Source organism: Babylonia areolata, chromosome 9 (assembly GCF_041734735.1).
Source record: "Babylonia areolata isolate BAREFJ2019XMU chromosome 9, ASM4173473v1, whole genome shotgun sequence".
NCBI lineage: Eukaryota > Metazoa > Mollusca > Gastropoda > Neogastropoda > Buccinidae > Babylonia > Babylonia areolata.
Genome location: NC_134884.1, coordinates 50,002,218 through 50,021,830, shown reverse-complemented (window position 1 = coordinate 50,021,830; position 19,613 = coordinate 50,002,218). Strand labels below are relative to the sequence as shown.

Below are 19,613 nucleotides of genomic sequence, written 5' to 3'. Positions count from 1 at the left end.
AAATGGAGCAAAAATAACACAGGGGTGGGGGTGGGCCTTGTGTTTTAAATGTTTCTGTAGTTTCCAGCGTTGTCATTCTGCACCTGTGTTTCCAGGCATTTCACATTGCTCCAACACTGTGCTTGCATGACCAGGAAATGGCTTTGGTGACACTGCCAGTTGAAATAAAACCATGAAATGTGTGCCATGTTGTCTCATTCTTTGACAGTAACTGTTGACTGGAAGAATTGTCACTGTGCAGCATGGGGCACAAAAAATGGAGAAAGAGACAAACACTTGCAGTCCAGTTTGCTTATAATCATGTCAACTTTTATTGTGAGCAAAACAAGACAGCCATGCATATGAGAATAGAAAAAAACAACAACACAAAACTACCAAAATAATGGATTTTCTTGGGCAAACAGCGGCAGGCAGGCAGACACACACACACACACATGTACATGCACACACACACGGAATGCATTCAAGCATAGTGACGTACGCACAAAAATGTACACACACACTTACATACACATGGATATACATACACAAGCACACACACACATACAAACATGCACACACACACAAACATGCGTGCGCGCACACACAACATGACATATCAAGTGATCTGGCACCACCACAGACAGAATGGAATGGTGAACAGTGTTCATGACGACTCCTCATCCCAACAGTCATTTCACAGAGGTGAGTGTGTAATAATAACAACCCTTATTCATATCACAATAATCATCATCTTCATAATAAATGTATTCATATAGCGCTAAATCTTGTGCAGAAAGAAATTAAAGCCTTTCATTTCACACCCAACTTTTACAAGCATTGAATACATGGAAACAGAACAACTCATGAATACATGGAAACAGAACAACTCATGAATACATGAAAATAGAACTCATGAATACATGGAAATAGAAGAACTCATGAATACATGGAAACAGAACCACTCATGAATACATGAACACAGAACAACTCATGAATACATGAACACAGAACAACTCTTGAATACATGGAAATAGAACAACTCATGAATATATGGAAACAGAACCACTCATGAATACATGAACACAGAACAACTCATGAATACATGGGAATAGAACAACCCGTGAATACATGGAAATAGAACAACTCATGAATACATGGAAACAGAACAACTCATGAATACATGAACACAGAACAACTCATGAATACATGAACACAGAACTCATGAATACATGGGAAAAGAACAACTCATGAACACAGAACAACTCATGAATACATCATTACATGGAAACAGAACAACTCATGAATACATGAACACAGAACAACTCATGAACACAGAACAACTCATGAATACATGGAAACAGAACAACTCATGAATACCCGGAAATAGAAGACAAAAGAATATTTGGAGAGAAAGAGAGGAGTTTTTTTGGAAACGGGTCGGCAGGTTTTAAGGCCAGACTTGAAAGAACTGAAATCAGACACTGATGAAGCGAAAGGGAGATTGTTTTAAGTGCAAGATCCAGAGATGGAGAAAGAATGGAAGCCAGCTGTGGGAAGGTGGGAACACCCAAACAGAAAGGGGCTGAAGATGGAAGCCAGCTGTGGGAAGGTGGGAACACCCAAACAGAAAGGGGCTGAAGATGGAAGCCAGCTGTGGGAAGGTGGGAACACCCAAACAGAAAGGGTCTGAAGATGGAAGCCAGCTGTGGGAAGGTGGGAACACCCAAACAGAAAGGGGCTGAAGATGGAAGCCAGCTGTGGGAAGGTGGGAACACCCAAACAGAAAGGGGCTGAAGCTGTGGCAGCTCCTGGATTTCTGTAGTTACACAGGTTGACACAATACATCAACACCATTGTATTTGCACCAACAATGTCTGTATGCACAACGCTGTATGCAGATCAACATTTTCTGAATATGTTGACCAATCTGTATATATGTACACCAACAATATGTGCTCAGCCCCATCCTGCCTTGAGAAACCTCACAACTGATAACTGACATGGTCAGCAAGAGTTTTCAGCATCATCTGTTTTGAAATGATTCTTTATATGACTCCTGGTCACCAACCAAAGCCCTCACACCTTGTTATGATGTAAGCTAAATATATACCTATGGAGAAGGAGGTGTGTGCGTGTGAGGGTTTGTTGTGTTACAGCAGATGCCCAAATTCAGCAGTAAAATGAGGACAGTTTACACAATACGGTCCACCAACAGTCAAGAACCATTTAGGAACCTGCAGTTTTCTGCTTGGCAGCAAGGTGAAGAAATGCTAATTTCTGGCCAACAGCAGCACATGCAGCCAATGTAGCCAGTGCCACTGATACCAGAAATGCTTTCTTGCACAACATACACTTCCTGTATTTATACACACTTCCTGTATTTCCTAAAACAATAACGCATTTCAATGTTTCATTCATAAACCACTGAAAGAATGTCAATTTTGGACAAAAACATCCGCTTGATGAAGCTTGCATAATTCAAATAATCTCCTGACTTTTGTTTTGCCATTTTTTGGTAACATTCATACTTTTAATGTTCTATCAAATGGTCTTTCTCTTTTGTCACGTCACTACTTCCTGTCCCTTCCTGTCACGTCACTACTTCACCATGTCCCTTCCTGTCACGTCACTACTTCACCGTGTCCCTTCCTGTCACGTCACTACTTCATGTCCCTTCCTGTCACGTCACTACTTCACCGTGTCCCTTCCTGTCACGTCACTACTTCATGTCCCTTCCTGTCACGTCACTACTTCATGTCCCTTCCTGTCACGTCACTACTTCATGTCCCTTCCTGTCACGTCACTACTTCATGTCCCTTCCTGTCACGTCACTACTTCACCGTGTCCCTTCCAGTCACACCACTACTTCACCGTGTCCCTTCCTGTCACGTCACTACTTCATGTCCCTTCCTGTCACATCACTACTTCATGTCCCTTCCTGTCATGTCACTACTTCACCATGTCCCTTCCTGTCATGTCACTACTTCACCGTGTCCCTTCCTGTCACGTCACTACTTCATGTCCCTTCCTGTCACATCACTACTTCATGTCCCTTCCTGTCATGTCACTACTTCACCATGTCCCTTCCTGTCATGTCACTACTTCACCGTGTCCCTTCCTGTCACGTCACTACTTCACCGTGTCCCTTCCTGTCATGTCACTACTTCACTGTGTCCCTTCCTGTCACGTCACTACTTCATGTCCCTTCCTGTCATGTCACTACTTCGCCGTGTCCCTTCCTGTCACGTCACTACTTCACCGTGTCCCTTCCTGTCACGTCACTACTTCGCCGTGTCCCTTCCTGTCATGTCACTACTTCACCGTGTCCCTTCTTGTCACGTCACTACTTCACCATGTCCCTGCCTGTCATGTCCCTTCCTGTCACGTCACTACTTCACCATGTCCCTTCCTGTCACGTCACTACTTCACCATGTCCCTTCCTGTCACGTCACTACTTCGCCGTGTCCCTTCCTGTCATGTCACTACTTCACCATGTCCCTTCCTGTCACATCACTACTTCATGTCCCTTCCTGTCACGTCACTACTTCACCGTGTCCCTTCCTGTCACGTCACTACTTCATACTACTTCATGTCCCTTCCTGTCACGTCACTACTTCATACTACTTCCTGTCCCTTCCTGTCACGTCACTACTTCATGTCCCTTCCTGTCACGTCACTACTTCATACTACTTCATGTCCCTTCCTGTCACGTCACTACTTCATGTCCCTTCCTGTAATGTCACTACTTCATGTCCCTTCCTGTCATGTCACTACTTCACCATGTCCCTTCCTGTCATGTCACTACTTCATGTCCCTTCCTGTCATGTCACTACTTCATGTCCCTTCCTGTCACGTCACTACTTCACCATGTCCCTTCCTGTCATGTCACTACTTCATGTCCCTTACTGTCACGTCACTACTTCACCGTGTCCATTCCTGTCACATCACTACTTCACCGTGTCCCTTCCTGTCACGTCACTACTTCATGTCCCTTCCTGTCACGTCACTACTTCACCGTGTCCCTTCATGTCACATCACTACTTCATGTCCCTTCCTGTCATGTCACTACTTCATGTCCCTTCCTGTCACGTCACTACTTCACCGTGTCCCTTCCTGTCACACCACTACTTCACCGTGTCCCTTCCTGTCACGTCACTACTTCATGTCCCTTCCTGTCACGTCACTACTTCCTGTCACATCACTACTTCATGTCCCTTCCTGTCACATCACTACTTCATGTCCCTTCCTGTCATGTCACTACTTCACCATGTCCCTTCCTGTCATGTCACTACTTCACCGTGTCCCTTCCTGTCACGTCACTACTTCACCGTGTCCCTTCCTGTCATGTCACTACTTCACTGTGTCCCTTCCTGTCACGTCACTACTTCATGTCCCTTCCTGTCATGTCACTACTTCACCGTGTCCCTTCCTGTCATGTCACTACTTCACCGTGTCCCTTCCTGTCACGTCACTACTTCGCCGTGTCCCTTCCTGTCATGTCACTACTTCACCGTGTCCCTTCCTGTCACGTCACTACTTCACCATGTCCCTGCCTGTCATGTCACTACTTCATGTCCCTTCCTGTCACGTCACTACTTCACCATATCCCTTCCTGTCACGTCACTACTTCACCATGTCCCTTCCTGTCATGTCACTACTTCACCATGTCCCTTCCTGTCACATCACTACTTCATGTCCCTTCCTTTCACGTCACTACTTCGCCGTGTCCCTTCCTGTCACGTCACTACTTCACCATGTCCCTTCCTGTCATGTCACTACTTCACCATGTCCCTTCCTGTCACATCACTACTTCATGTCCCTTCCTGTCACGTCACTACTTCACCGTGTCCCTTCCTGTCACGTCACTACTTCACCGTGTCTCTTCCTGTCACGTCACTACTTCATACTACTTCATGTCCTTTCTTGTCACGTCACTACTTCATGTCCCTTCCTGTAATGTCACTACTTCCTGTCCCTTCCTGTCACGTCACTACTTCATGTCCCTTCCTGTCATGTCACTACTTCATGTCCCTTCCTGTCACGTCACTACTTCACCATGTCCCTTCCTGTCACATCACTACTTCACCGTGTCCCTTCCTGTCACGTCACTACTTCATGTCCATTCCTGTCACATCACTACTTCACCGTGTCCCTTCCTGTCACATCACTACTTCACCGTGTCCCTTCCTGTCACATCACTACTTCACTGTGTCCCTTCCTGTCACATCACTACTTCACCATGTCCCTTCCTGTCATGTCACTACTTCATGTCCCTTCCTGTCATGTCACTACTTCACCGTGTCCCTTCCTGTCACGTCACTACTTCACTGTGTCCCTTCCTGTCATGTGACTACTTCACTGTGTCCCTTCCTGTCATGTCACTACTTCACCATGTCCCTTCATGTCACATCACTACTTCCTGTCATGTCACTACTTCACTGTGTCCCTTCCTGTCACGTCACTACTTCATGTCCCTTCCTGTCATGTCACTACTTTACTGTGTCCCTTCCTGTCATGTCACTACTTCACCGTGTCCCTTCCTGTCACGTCACTACTTCACCATGTCCCTTCCTGTCATGTCACTACTTCACCGTGTCCCTTCCTGTCACGTCACTACTTCATGTCCCTTCCTGTCACGTCACTACTTCATGTCCCTTCCTGTCACGTCACTACTTTACTGTGTCCCTTCCTGTCATGTCACTACTTCACCGTGTCCCTTCCTGTCATGTCACTACTTCACCGTGTCCCTTCCTGTCACGTCACTACTTCATGTCCCTTCCTGTCACGTCACTACTTCACTGTGTCCCTTCCTGTCATGTCACTACTTCACCATGTCCCTTCATGTCACGTCACTACTTCACCGTGTCCCTTCCTGTCACGTCACTACTTCATGTCCCTTCCTGTCATGTCACTACTTCACCGTGTCCCTTCCTGTCACGTCACTACTTCATGTCCCTTCCTGTCACGTCACTACTTCACTGTGTCCCTTCCTGTCATGTCACTACTTCACACGTCACTACTTCACCGTGTCCCTTCCTGTCATGTCACTACTTCACTGTGTCCCTTCCTGTCACGTCACTACTTCATGTCCCTTCCTGTCATGTCACTATTTCACACGTCACTACTTCACCGTCTCTCTTCCTGTCACGTCACTACTTCATGTCCCTTCCTGTCATTTCACTACTTCACCGTCTCTCTTCCTGTCACGTCACTACTTCATGTCCCTTCCTGTCATGTCACTACTTCACCGTGTCTCTTCATGTCATGTCACTACTTCACACGTCACTACTTCACCGTGTCCCTTCCTGTCACGTCACTACTTCACACGCCACTACTTCATACGTCACTCTTCATGTCACGTCACTACTTCACTGTGTCCCTTCCTGTCACGTCACTACTTCACCGTCATGTCATTACTTCACCGTCTCTCTTCACGTCACGTCACTACCACACCGTCTCTCTTCACGTCACGTCACTACCACACCGTCTCTCTTCATGTCACGTCACTACGACACCGTCTCTCTTCATGTCACGTCACTACCACACCGTCTCTCTTCACGTCACGTCACTACCACACCGTCTCTCTTCAGGTTTCCTCCAGGAACAGCAGTACCACTGGTATCATCATAACTGTAACAGTTATTGTCCCCTCATTATGTAATGGTTGACATAACACACTCACAGCCCATGATCTGTGCACTGACACGACACACTGACAACCCATGATCCGTGTACTGACACGACACATTCACAACCCATGATCCGTGTACTGACATGACACACTCACAGCCCATGATCCATGTACTGACACGACACATTCACAACCCATGATCCGTGTACTGACATGACACACTCACAGCCCATGATCCATGTACTGACATGACACACACAGCCCATGATCCATGTACTGACATGACACACACACAGCCCATGATCCGTGAACTGACATGACACACTCACAACCCATGATCCGTGTACTGACACGACACACTCACAGCCCATGATCCGTGTACTGACACGACACACTCACAACCCATGATCCGTGTACTGACACAACACACACAGCCCATGATCCGTGTACTGACATGACACACACACAGCCCATGATCCGTGTACTGACATGACACACTCACAAACCATGATCCATGTCGGCCAGACTCACAGCCCATGATCCATGTCGGCCAGACTCACAGCCCATGATCCATGTCGGCCAGACTCACAGCCCATGATCCATGTCGGCCAGACTCACAATCCATGATCCATGTCAGCCAGACTCTTTTCCAGCAGGCGTGTCATGGTGGTCAGCAGCGACAGGGGAGGTTTGTTGACAGGGATCTGACCCCACTGACCTTTCTCCTCTGACCTGTGGTCCAGACACTGCTGCAGCACGGCCTCCAGGCGGGGCGCCACAGAGGGTGGGGCGTTGTGGAACAGGGACCCCCCACCAAACACCCGGGGTAGCTGGCTGGACAGCACGTCACGACACAGCGTCTGCAGGGTGGCAAAAACAGTCATGTGCTAACTATACCGGTCTGAGTGAACGGGCACACAACCATAGGCATTTGTGTGTATGCAGGCAAGCATGCATACACACACAAACACTAACACACACACACATACACACACAGACTTCTAACAAAATGTGCACAGCTGGAAAAAAACTTTTTTTTTCTCCAGTGTTGAGACTGACCCCATGTTATATAACTCTGCCACCTCACTAAATGTCATCTCCAGTTCTGTTAGCTGTTTAGTTCAACAAAACAATTACGGACTGTAAAAACAGATATGACCTTCTCGTTCACAGATATGAACTGAAAGTGGATTGAACACACGCACATACACCCACACCCACACCCACACATGACCTGTAAATAAACTGACATTACCTGTAAATTGTTGATGATAACACTGACATCATCTGTAAATTATTGTTGGTGACTACACTGACATTACCTGAGAATCATTGTTGGTGACAACACTGACATTACCTGTAAATTGTTGTTGGTGACAACACTGACACTACCTGTAAATTGTTGGTGACAACACTGACATTACTTGTAAATTGTTGGTGACAACACTGACATTACTTGTAAATTATTGTTGGTGACAACACTGACATTACTTGTAAATTGTTGGTGACAACACTGACATTACCTGTAAATTGTTGGTGACTACACTGACATTACCTGTACGTTATTATTGGTGACTACACTGACATTACTTGTAAATTATTGTTGGTGACAACACTGACATTACCTGTAAATTGTTGGTGACAACACTGACATTACCTGTAAGTTATTGTTGGTGACAACACTGACATTACCTGTAAATTATTGTTGGTGACAACACTGACATTACCTGTAAATTATTGTTGGTGACAACACTGACATTACCTGTAAATTATTGTTGGTGACAACACTGACATTACCTGTAAGTTATTGTTGGTGACAACACTGACACTACCTGTAAATTATTGGTGACTACACTGACATTACCTGTAAGTTATTGTTGGTGACAACACTGACATTACCTACAAGTTATTGTTGGTGACAACACTGACATTACCTGTAAGTTATTGTTGGTGACAACACTGACACTACCTGTAAATTATTGGTGACTACACTGACATTACCTGTAAGTTATTGTTGGTGACAACACTGACATTACCTACAAGTTATTGTTGGTGACAACACTGACATTACCTGTAAGTTATTGTTGGTGACAACACTGACACTACCTGTAAATTATTGGTGACAACACTGACATTACCTGTAAGTTATTGTTGGTGACAACACTGACATTACCTACAAGTTATTGTTGGTGACAACACTGACATTACCTGTAAATTGTTGGTGACAACACTGACATTACCTGTAAGTTATTGTTGGTGACAACACTGACATTTCTTGTAAATTATTGTTGGTGACAACACTGACATTATCTGTAAATTATTGTTGGTGACAACACTGACATTATCTGTAAATTATTGTTGGTGACAACACTGACATTATCTGTAAATTATTGTTGGTGACAACACTGACATTATCTGTAAGTTATTGTTGGTGACAACACTGACATTATCTGTAAGTTATTGTTGGTGACAACACTGACATTACCTGTAAGTTATTGTTGGTGATGACCATATAGCACCTGCTGGCATCAGTCTGGCACCAGCCACCACAGTCAAAGAAGTGACAGTCGTCATGCGTCCGGCATTGTGACGTGTGAAATGTCTCCATCATGCGGCTGTCAAAGAACACACTGTCGGCATCAATCAGCTTAACGCTGCCGTCGGCGCACACACCAAAATTGCTTCCCTTGACATCGCAGAGGTGCAGCACCTGGGGGAAGTCCTGCTCCAGTCGCAGGATCAGCTGCAGAAGCTGGAGCAGCACGATAGCTTTCTGCCCCCACGGCACACGCTGCGACGGTGCCTCTCTGAAGGACAGCGTGGCCTCATCCAGCAGGCCAGGGGGACAGGACTCCTGGAGGTACATTGGTCCACACGTGCCGTAGATCCTGGGAACAACACCGCTGCCCTCCAGGGCTTTGACCATGCGGTACTCTGACTGGTCCATCAGCATCATCAGAGTCCGGAACGCCGTGTGCTGGGACGCTATGCTCCCTGAGTATCTACTCACCTCTCTCTCCCACATCAGCCGAGTCAGGTTGGTTTTGGATGGGAAAGGCACAAACCCCAACTCCCATTTCAACATGTTGTGGATCACTTCGCCCATGTGCTGATGAAAGTCTGCCGTTTCCTGGTCATAGGGAAAGGACTCTGGGTGGTTGGACAGCACCGTGCTGGAGTTGGCGTTGGGGAACTTGAGAATGGCGGCAACAGATTGGCCAGGAACACAGAAGTCAGAGCAGGACATGATGCTGACTCGTTTCCCCGCGTGGAAATCGGTGCACTCACTGAACCGCACCTGTCTGCTGTCACACAGCGGCTGACACAGCGACCCTGTAATGAGGCCGTCCCTGTACGCTTGACACTGAAACATTCAACAACACCCCGTGGGATGACTATCCTTGACACTGAAACATTCAACAACACCCCGTGGGATGACTATCCTTGACACTGAAACATTCAACAACACCCCGTGGGATGACTATCCTTGACACTGAAACATTCAACAACACCCCGTGGGATGACTATCCTTGACACTGAAACATTCAACAACACCCTGTGGTGTGACTATCCTTGACACTGAAACATTCAACAACACCCCGTGGGATGACTATCCTTGACACTGAAACATTCAACAACACCCCGTGGGATGACTATCCTTGACACTGAAACATTCAACAACACCCTGTGGGATGACTATCCTTGACACTGAAACATTCAACAACACCCCGTGGGATGACTATCCTTGACACTGAAACATTCAACAACACCCCGTGGGATGACTATCCTTGACACTGAAACATTCAACAACACCCTGTGGTGTGACTATCCTTGACACTGAAACATTCAACAACACCCTGTGGAGTGACTATCCTTGACACTGAAACATTAAACAACACCCCGTGGGATGACTATCCTTGACACTGAAACATTCAACAACACCCCGTGGGATGACTATCCTTGACACTGAAACATTCAACAACACCCTGTGGTGTGACTATCCTTGACACTGAAACATTCAACAACACCCTGTGGAGTGACTATCCTTGACACTGAAACATTAAACAACACCCCGTGGGATGGCTATCCTTGACACTGAAACACCAAACAACACCCCATGGGATGGCTATCCTTGACACTGAAACATTAAACAACACCCCATGGTGTGGCTATCCTTGACACTGAAACATTAAACAACACCCCGTGGGATGGCTATCCTTGACACTGAAACATTAAAAAAAACACCCCGTGGGATGGCTATACTTGACACTGAAACATTAAAAAAACACCCCGTGGGATGGCTATACTTGACACTGAAACATTAAACAACACCCCGTGGGATGGCTATCCTTGACACTGAAACATTAAACAACACCCTTTGGTGTGGCTATCCTTGACACTGAAACATTAAAAAGCACCCCGTGGGATGGCTATACTTGACACTGAAGCATTAAACAACACCTCGTGGGATGGCTATCCTTGACACTGAAACATTAAACAACACCCTGTGGTGTGGCTATCCTTGACACTGAAACATTAAACAACACCCAGTGGTTTGGCTATCCTTGACACTGAAACATTAAACAGCACCCAGTGGTTTGGCTATCCTTGACACTGAAACATTAAACAACACCCAGTGGTTTGGCTATCCGTGACATTATACAACAGCCAGTGGTGTGACTATCCTTGACACTGAAAACACCAAACAACAACCTGTGGTGTGGCTATCCTTGACACTGAAACATTAAACAGCACCCTGTGGTGTGACTATCTCTGTACACTTGACACTGAAATAACATATTTGACTTCTGTACACTTTGCTCTCACCAACAGTTTGCCTGTCGAAATCTACTGAGAAATATCAACATTACGATACTAATTTTAGTGGCACATTTTAACCTCTTCAGTGCCCCATGACGAATACATACATCATGAAAAATGCATTGCCATCTGACCCATGACATATATATATATATATATATATATATATATATATATATATATATATATATACAACAGCATCATTGTTGGATTTTTAAGTTGCATTTTAAAGTTGATGTGTCCAAAAGACACCATTCAGAAAGCTTGATACGTCTACTGACATTATCTGTGAGGAGCAACAGCCAGTCACACTCTGGTTGGTAGTTACTGGATATTACTGTCAGTACCCCTCTCAAAAAATTTCAAGATGGTGGATGGCGAAACACAAGGAGAAGGAAAAGGGTGAACAAACAATCAACGGACCAACAAAACGACGAAATAGAGAAAGAAGAGAGATAGAAGGGGGACAGAAAGAAAGATTAAGAACAGGGAAAAACACTCTGACTCTCTCTATAGAGACAGGCTGAGGAAGACTCTTGCTTACTCAAATGGAATAATTTTGTTTAGTTTTATTTAGGCATTTAATTGTCTCATTGAACAATCCTATTCAACAATCAACCCCTGGTTTTCTTAACTAGGACACAGTATTGATTCAAATCAACAAAGATATCAATTTCAAAATCAAAATCAAGATAATTTAAACACTAAAACAACAGAGATAGATTTTAGACCACACAAGCATCATCCCATCCCATCTATAACTCTAAGATGCCGCAGATCTATTGAGACGGGGTAGCAGAATTTCGGAAGTTTACGGGCTAGACCAGGGACAATTTTTGGTGTAGATTTAAACAAGGGCAATTGGGCAAGGTCGGAGGGAGGCGTGGGTAAGGAGAGAACAAGGATATGGCAATCAACGCAGTCAAAGAATGAAGAACGGGCCCCTGGAAATAGCACATAACACAATACATACCAACAATGCTAAGCAACTCTCTCCTTCTTTCTCTACAAGGGCCATTATATAAACAAAGAAACAAAAAAAAGTTCTTCCACTTGAATAAGCTTAAAACTGTACAGATCTATCAACTAACTTAAGCTTATTATTAGTCTACTCATTTAGTGTCAGGAATATTGGACTAAATTATGAACCTTAATCACACACACATTATTAGCATTATTTAAATACTCTTTCAAACAAGAAGCCTACTAAATATTCTAGAAAATCACAACTGGCTCTACCCAAATTTCAATATGGCTGCCCATGCCAAAAAGAACATGGTAAACTAGATCCAATTCTCCCCGTAACTTGGTCTAATATCTTAGTCTTGTCTAAGTCATGGCATAGTCAGTGACAACATATAGGCTTACCTTTTAGTCGATTTAACTTATAATCTTAATGTAACTTACTAACCTTGAATTAAAAAAACCCTTTATGCCAACTTGTTTCCTCAGATTGACATATACTGGCTCCCTGCCCCTTCTCAACCAGTCAAGAAAAAGATGCTCTCTAACTCAAGAAAACAGGAAGTGAGGTAATGGGACTTGGTTTTCTTTTTCTAAAACAATTTCCAACCTACAAATATAATTACTTCTGATAACTTTCTCCTCAAGATTTATTACAGACAAAGAATAAAATAGTAAGCTAGGGCACAATTAATATTCATTAGGATCCACTTCATAACATTCTCTTTACAAACAACTCTCCAAGGGAAAACAACTTATCAAAAGACTAAAACTGTGTGGTTGCTTCCCTTTGACTGTGCTTTTGTTTACCTGTCTGTCAGGCTGTCTACATTGTGATAAAACTGGAAATTCCATGAAATTGCAAGATGATATAAACAATTCACTAAATTGGTCAACTAAGTGGAATTTGTATTTTAATGTGTCCAAATCTAAAATTGTACACTTAGGAAAAAATAATCCAAAACATGACAATGTTATGAAAATAGACAGAACCACTAGTGTTATTTTGGAGTGTGTTGAGGAAAAAGGCCTGGGCGTAATATTTAATCAAAATTTGTCTTTTGATGCCCACAATCAGTCAGCTATAAATAAAGCAAATAAGATATTGGGTATTATAAGGAGAACTTTTACTTTTATGGATAAAGATATATTTGCTAACCTCTATAAGACAATTGTACGGCCAATACTAGATAATGGAAATATAATTTGGTATCCCAGATTAAAAAGTCAATCTGTAGGAAATGAACGGGTTCAAAAGAGAGCAACAAGAATGGTGTCAGAACTGAGGGAAATAGATTACCAAAATCGGTTGATACAGCTGAATTTACACTCGTTGAAATACAGACGCTATAGGGGAGATATGATACAAGTTTTCAAGATCATAAACAAAATTGATGACATTGACCCGAACACTTTTTTCACAACTAACAAATCTGATATAACCAGAAGTTCAAATACAAATTTTTATACACAATTATGTAGGACAAATGTTCACAACTCATCCTTCAGCATCAGAGCATGGAATGCACTATTAAAGGTAACAAAATCAGCTAACACTATAACCCACTTCAAAAATCTTCTGGATAACGACCCTAGACCATTAGCTCAGAAATATGATTTTGACAATTAATTGATAGGCAAATTAGCATGCAAATGCAAACCTCAAAATACATATTTCAAGAAGGGACGTGGAAAAGCCGTGAGGCTCATTATAGTCCCAACTTCTGTATCTGTATCTCTATCAGATAGTGTGTGTGTGTGTGTGTGTGTGTGTGTGTGTGTGTGTGTGTGTGTGACAGAGACAGAGACAGTGGGGGTTTTTTTTGTTTTGGTTTTTTGGTTGTTGTTTTTTTTTCCCTTTAATATTGAAAGGAAAAACCAAACATATGGACAAAATGATAAACTAATGGCTCCTGAGATTTTGCCATTACTCTCTATACATCTCACGTAGTCCGTGATGTAGGTCAACGATTCCAGGTCTTCACACTTGACGAACATCTCAAACAGCTGGTGACGGAAAGTATAGGCCAGAGACAGGCCGGCCAGAAGGAACGACACCACAGCCACGGAACAGAAGAACACTGTGGGACCACACCTGTATCGCCGTCCTGACCTGAACCATCGCCGCATCCTGCACCACGTAACAAACCGTAACATGCTTCGCTGTGGGGCTTCTTTCTCTGTGACTGAAGAGCGAGTGTGCTGACTGCTAAAGGTATGCCCATGAAGTTAACTGAAAGTGAAACAAAAGCAAACTATTGTTACCACTTCATGAAAATGCATTACAAAGTGCACAGTTAAACACTATTGAATGTCCCTAGCCAGGCCTTCTAAGGTAACCTTTCTCATTTCCTGAAATGGATCTGCGGTTTGATCTGCGAATCCGGGATCCAGCTGGGAAGTCGGTTCTTCTTTTTTTTCTTTTTTTGTTGTTGTTGTTTTGTTTTGTTTGTTTGTTTCTTTGTTTTGTTTTTCTTCCAAATTTCACCCACATTTTTACCCTCATTTGCCCAGTTTCCCCCAACCCTCCATTCATCCACATCTCCCACGCCTTCTAACCGATAATACTCAGATGTATTCATAAATACTTTAACAAAATGTCTTCAATCACCGATATGTGTGACGGGACATTGAACAAAAAATTCCTTCCTTCCTTCCTTCCGTTCATTCCTACCTGACAAGTTTGCGAGTAAAACTGTTTGTTTTTCTTTAGTTTCTTTTTTCCCTTCATTCTCTTTTCGGTGTCACATCTTTTGGGCGACTGCTGCTCAGTTTTACAACATCGGCGATCTATCAACGATGGTTTCGTCAGTGTTCCTTTTGTTTATATCCGCATTAAAGTTACCGGGTCAGTTACATTGCAATACGTTTGAGAACTTTACCAAACAGGCGATTTCTATTATATAGACAGCAGCTTCTCGGTGTCCTGTCAGACTGATACAACGACTGTGGCAGTGTGAAGAGATAACCGTCAACATTTTCTTTTTTTAATCAATCACTCAGACCAAGCGTATGTTGGTACGTTCTCCCAAACAAGGCAGCAACGTTTCTGGAATGTCACTCTGTCAGGCACTGACTTAAAGAACTGTTGGAAATGCTTCAGCATTGCATGGTAGATAATTTTTATCTACAACAAACACTTCGATGACAGAGCTCTTAAGCAGGACACCAGAACTTGAAGGCACAGCTTTCCCTGTTATAAAAGGGGGGGGGGGGGGGAGTGAAGTTCGACACAAGGTCAAGTGCATGCTTGGGCTGAAGACAGACATCTTTTATTTCCACACACTGAGGCCATCTGATATCACTTCAAGTGAAATTTTAAGACGTTAAACTGAAGACAACAACACCCAGTAAGGCCGGAAACCCGTCTGCCTGTTGCTCCACTGAGAACTCATGCACAGATGCAATGCAGACAAAACTTGTCCAAGCCATGAACTGCTTACAGTGCTGGCCACCACCGAAATCCATGTCACCATCTCACGTTTTCTTTTACTCGACCAACACGAACTTCGCTCTCAAAGTTCAGCCGCCATGTCTATCCACGAGGGCTGTTCATGGCACCGAATGAGCTCGTTCTGAGATGTGGCTTTCTGGGAACACCTTAGACCGACCAGCAGACTACAGTAATCCAGTTTCTCGAAAGTTTCTTCCTTCAGCCCTGATGCACAGTCATCCTCTCAAACCACTAGTCAAAGGCACCCGATCATGTTGACTGGGGTATGGCGGACTGGGAATATTGCCCTCGAAGAGAGTTCGGGCGTCTTCAGATGTCTCAGTGGAACTTCTTCCCCCACAACCGCTTCTTGACGAAAAGGAACAGAAGCCAGTCACCCGGGACCAGGTACAGTGACGAGTAAGGCGGATGAGTGACCAACCTCACGTTGTTTTCGGCCATGAGAAAGGCAAGAGTTGCTGCTGCAGTGCGAGCTTTGGCTTCACGTTGACAAGGTGACCAGTGGAGCAGCAGGCCAAGGTGTGCGTTCACATGTGTGGGCGGCGCTTCTACCATTCGTCGAAGACTTTATGTGGGCAATTATTGATATACCAGGTCACTGTCCTCCTCTTCCCGACTCGGAGAGGTATCACAACTATATTGCCAGATTTGGAGAAAGAAATCGCTCCCATTTCTCAGTTGCCAGCACACCTTGATCATTTGAACTTCACAGGTGGGTCCTCACCTTGGAAAACCTACACAGACGGCTAGTTTCCGGATCGTATTGAAAGACCAATGTTTCTTCGCCAGTCAGGATTTTCCAGACGCTATTTCAACGTCCTCCATTGGATTTCCCTTGCATTTGGTACATCATTCTTCTCAAACACCTGGAGCTCTTCAGTGAATCTGTTAAGGACCCAAAGGGTGCAACGCTTGCTGACTGACGCCGAGCTGATCAGTAGTGCAGAACTGTACTCAGGTTTCCCAATAAAATGCCCAGTTCCTGCAGTATCTCTTAGAATGTTATTCTTGGATCGTCCTTGATCAATGACTCAGGCTTCCCAATTAAATGCCCAGTTCCTGCAGTATCTCTTGGAATGTTATTCTTGGATCGTCCTTGATCAATGACTCAGGTTTCCCAATAAAATGCCCAGTTCCTGCAGTATCTCTTGGAATGTTATTCTTGGATCGTCCTTGATCAATGACTCCGCCACAGTTACTTTGTCCTCGGTAACGGCTGCTGTATACTGGACGGCCAGTTCGTTTGTCACTGAGTATTGAAGTGTCAGTTTGTTTGTTTGTTGTTATTGTTTTTTAGCTGAAATTCTCTGGACCACCTGAAAACTGTGACCCTGGACGATGACTGCTTTCCTTAACACACAGACAAACTCGAAAGGCATTTTTCCGGAGTCACGCCTTTTCGAAAGCCGGCCATACAAACTCATTGCACGAAAATCATGTTTGCTGAGTTCAGCGTTGGCTTGAAAAGCACAGTCACCCTGGCAGTACATTTTGCCTTGAAGTTCAAAATTCAACGGCCGGAAAATGCACATGAAAGCTCTGACAAAATAGCTATTATCATTACGTAATAATTTCTTTCGTCACTTTATTAGTTACGTCGCATCTCTGAACATAAAGAGAAGCCCTTGTATAAACCATTTACAATATTCCAACATGCCAGTCCATTGCACCACTTGTGTACAGCGTTAGGATTCTGGAAATCCCCCCACCCCCACCCCCACCCCCCAACCCCATACCCTTCCACCTCCAACTACCCTCTCCATAACCTGAAGTCATGATGAAAATAAGTATCCTACCTAGATAATGTGCCAAAAATATGTACATGCACATATAAATAAGCACTACATACAGCAGTTAGCTATGAAAAAGACTTCCTGTTCGAAATGATGTACCCCCAAGGTTCAGTTCTTGGTCCAACATTATTTAGTCTGTGCACTCAGCCACTGTCCGACATCATCAGACAACATCGATGTCATTTTCACAGTTTGCAGATGACACCCAACTCACTAAAGCTTCTCCCCCAAATTATTTTGCTATCCTCCGCAAAATCAGAGATGTGAAGGAGTAGATGCTGACAAACAATTAACCATAAACTCAATTACGCCAAGACAGAAGCCATACTTGTTCATGCCAGCTGCCAGGTGTTGGCATCTGTCAATCAGTGTCAGTCTAAAAGTAGCCTGTCTGGGTGTCACGTCTATTGATTTTAATTTTTTAATTTTTTTTATTGTCGTCTGTATCCAAAATCAGTTCTGTCCAAAGTTTCATTTTGGAAGGATCAACCATCCTTTGAGTGTACGTGATAAGGTTACCATTGAAAACTGTTTCATGGAGAAAGGCTGGGGTGGGAGAAGGGTCGAAAAGGAATTTCCAGGCAAGGGATGGAGTCATATCACTGTAAATAGACTTATCGCTAAAATATGCACTGCAGGGTCAGTAGCACGTAAAATTGGCAGTGGGAGACCTAAGACTGCATGTTCGGAGGAAAACAAGAACCGTGTTGAGGAACTGATTCAATCCCAGAAAAATCCAGGGACCCATAAATCTCTCAGAGAAGTTGCAAGCGATTTACAAGTGAGCAAGTCTTCTGTGCAAAGAATGGCGAAAGAACTGAAGCTCAAGCCCTTCAAGAGTTTTCGGGTATCAAGGAGAGACCAAAATGTTACACGGAAAAGAAATACTCGCCGCTGTTCCTTTACGATCTTTCTTCCACCCCAGCCTTTCTCCTTGAAACAGTTTTCAATGGTCTGAAGTTAACTGGGTTCGTGTTGTTGTTTTTGTTTTTGTTTTCACAGCCGGGTTTGAAATTAGCTGGGTTCGTGTTGTTGTTGTTTTCACAGTTTGAAATTAGCTGGGTTCGTGTTGTTCTTGCTGTTGTTGTTTTCACAGTCTGAAGTTAGCTGGGTTCATGTTGTTTTGTTGTTTTCACAATCTGAAGTTAGCTGGGTTTGTGTTGTTGTTGTTTTCACAGTTTGAAGTTAGCTGTGTTCATGTTGTTGTTGTTGTTGTTTTCACAGTCGCATATTATTCCCAGACCCCCCCCCTCCCAAAGCGGAGTATGGCTGCCTACATGTCGGGGTATAAACGGTTATACACTGTGTAAAAGCCCACTCGTGTACATATGAGTGAACGTGGGAGTTGCAGCCCACGAACGCAGAATAAAAATCTCTGTCTCTGTCTCCGGCTCTCTCTCTCTCTCTCTCTCTCTCTCTCTCTTTCTCTCTTTCTCTCTCACTGGCACACACACAGACACACACAGACACAGACACACACACACACACACACACACTGGCACACACACACGCACACGCACACATACGGCACACACACACACACACACACACACACACACACACACACGCACACGCACGCACGCACGCACGCACACCGACACACGGCACACTGTACACATACACCGCACACATGCACGCACACACGCACACACACACACACACACGCACACACACACATACACACACACACACACACACCGGACACACACACTCAGTGGCACACACACACTGTGACACACGCCGCACGCACGAACGCACGCATGGCACGCACACGCACAGGCACGCACACACACACACACACACACACACACACACACACACACACACACGCACGCGCGCGCGCGCGTGCTCGCACACACACATTCGCGCATAATTATGAATTTTTGGAATGAAACAACCGTCGTTTTGTGAATAGAAGAGGTGGCGAAATTTCGCACAGCTTCCATTCAGATAGAAGAAACTGGAAGAA

The 19,613-nt window shown here is 44.3% G+C and overlaps 1 protein-coding gene across 1 annotated transcript; it reads right to left on the bottom strand.

Moving 5' to 3' along the window:
• Positions 1 to 287: 287 nt before the first annotated feature.
• LOC143285570 (divergent protein kinase domain 1C-like) lies at positions 288 to 15,219 on the bottom strand. Its single transcript, XM_076592966.1, has 4 exons — positions 15,072 to 15,219; positions 14,345 to 14,630; positions 9,099 to 9,977; positions 288 to 7,473 (listed from the first exon to the last, which is right to left on the bottom strand). Exons 2-4 carry the CDS (start codon positions 14,552 to 14,554, stop codon positions 7,228 to 7,230), a joined length of 1,335 nt encoding a protein of 444 aa, XP_076449081.1. The 5' UTR covers positions 14,555 to 14,630; positions 15,072 to 15,219; the 3' UTR covers positions 288 to 7,227.
• Between the last annotated feature and the right edge of the window lie 4,394 nt (positions 15,220 to 19,613).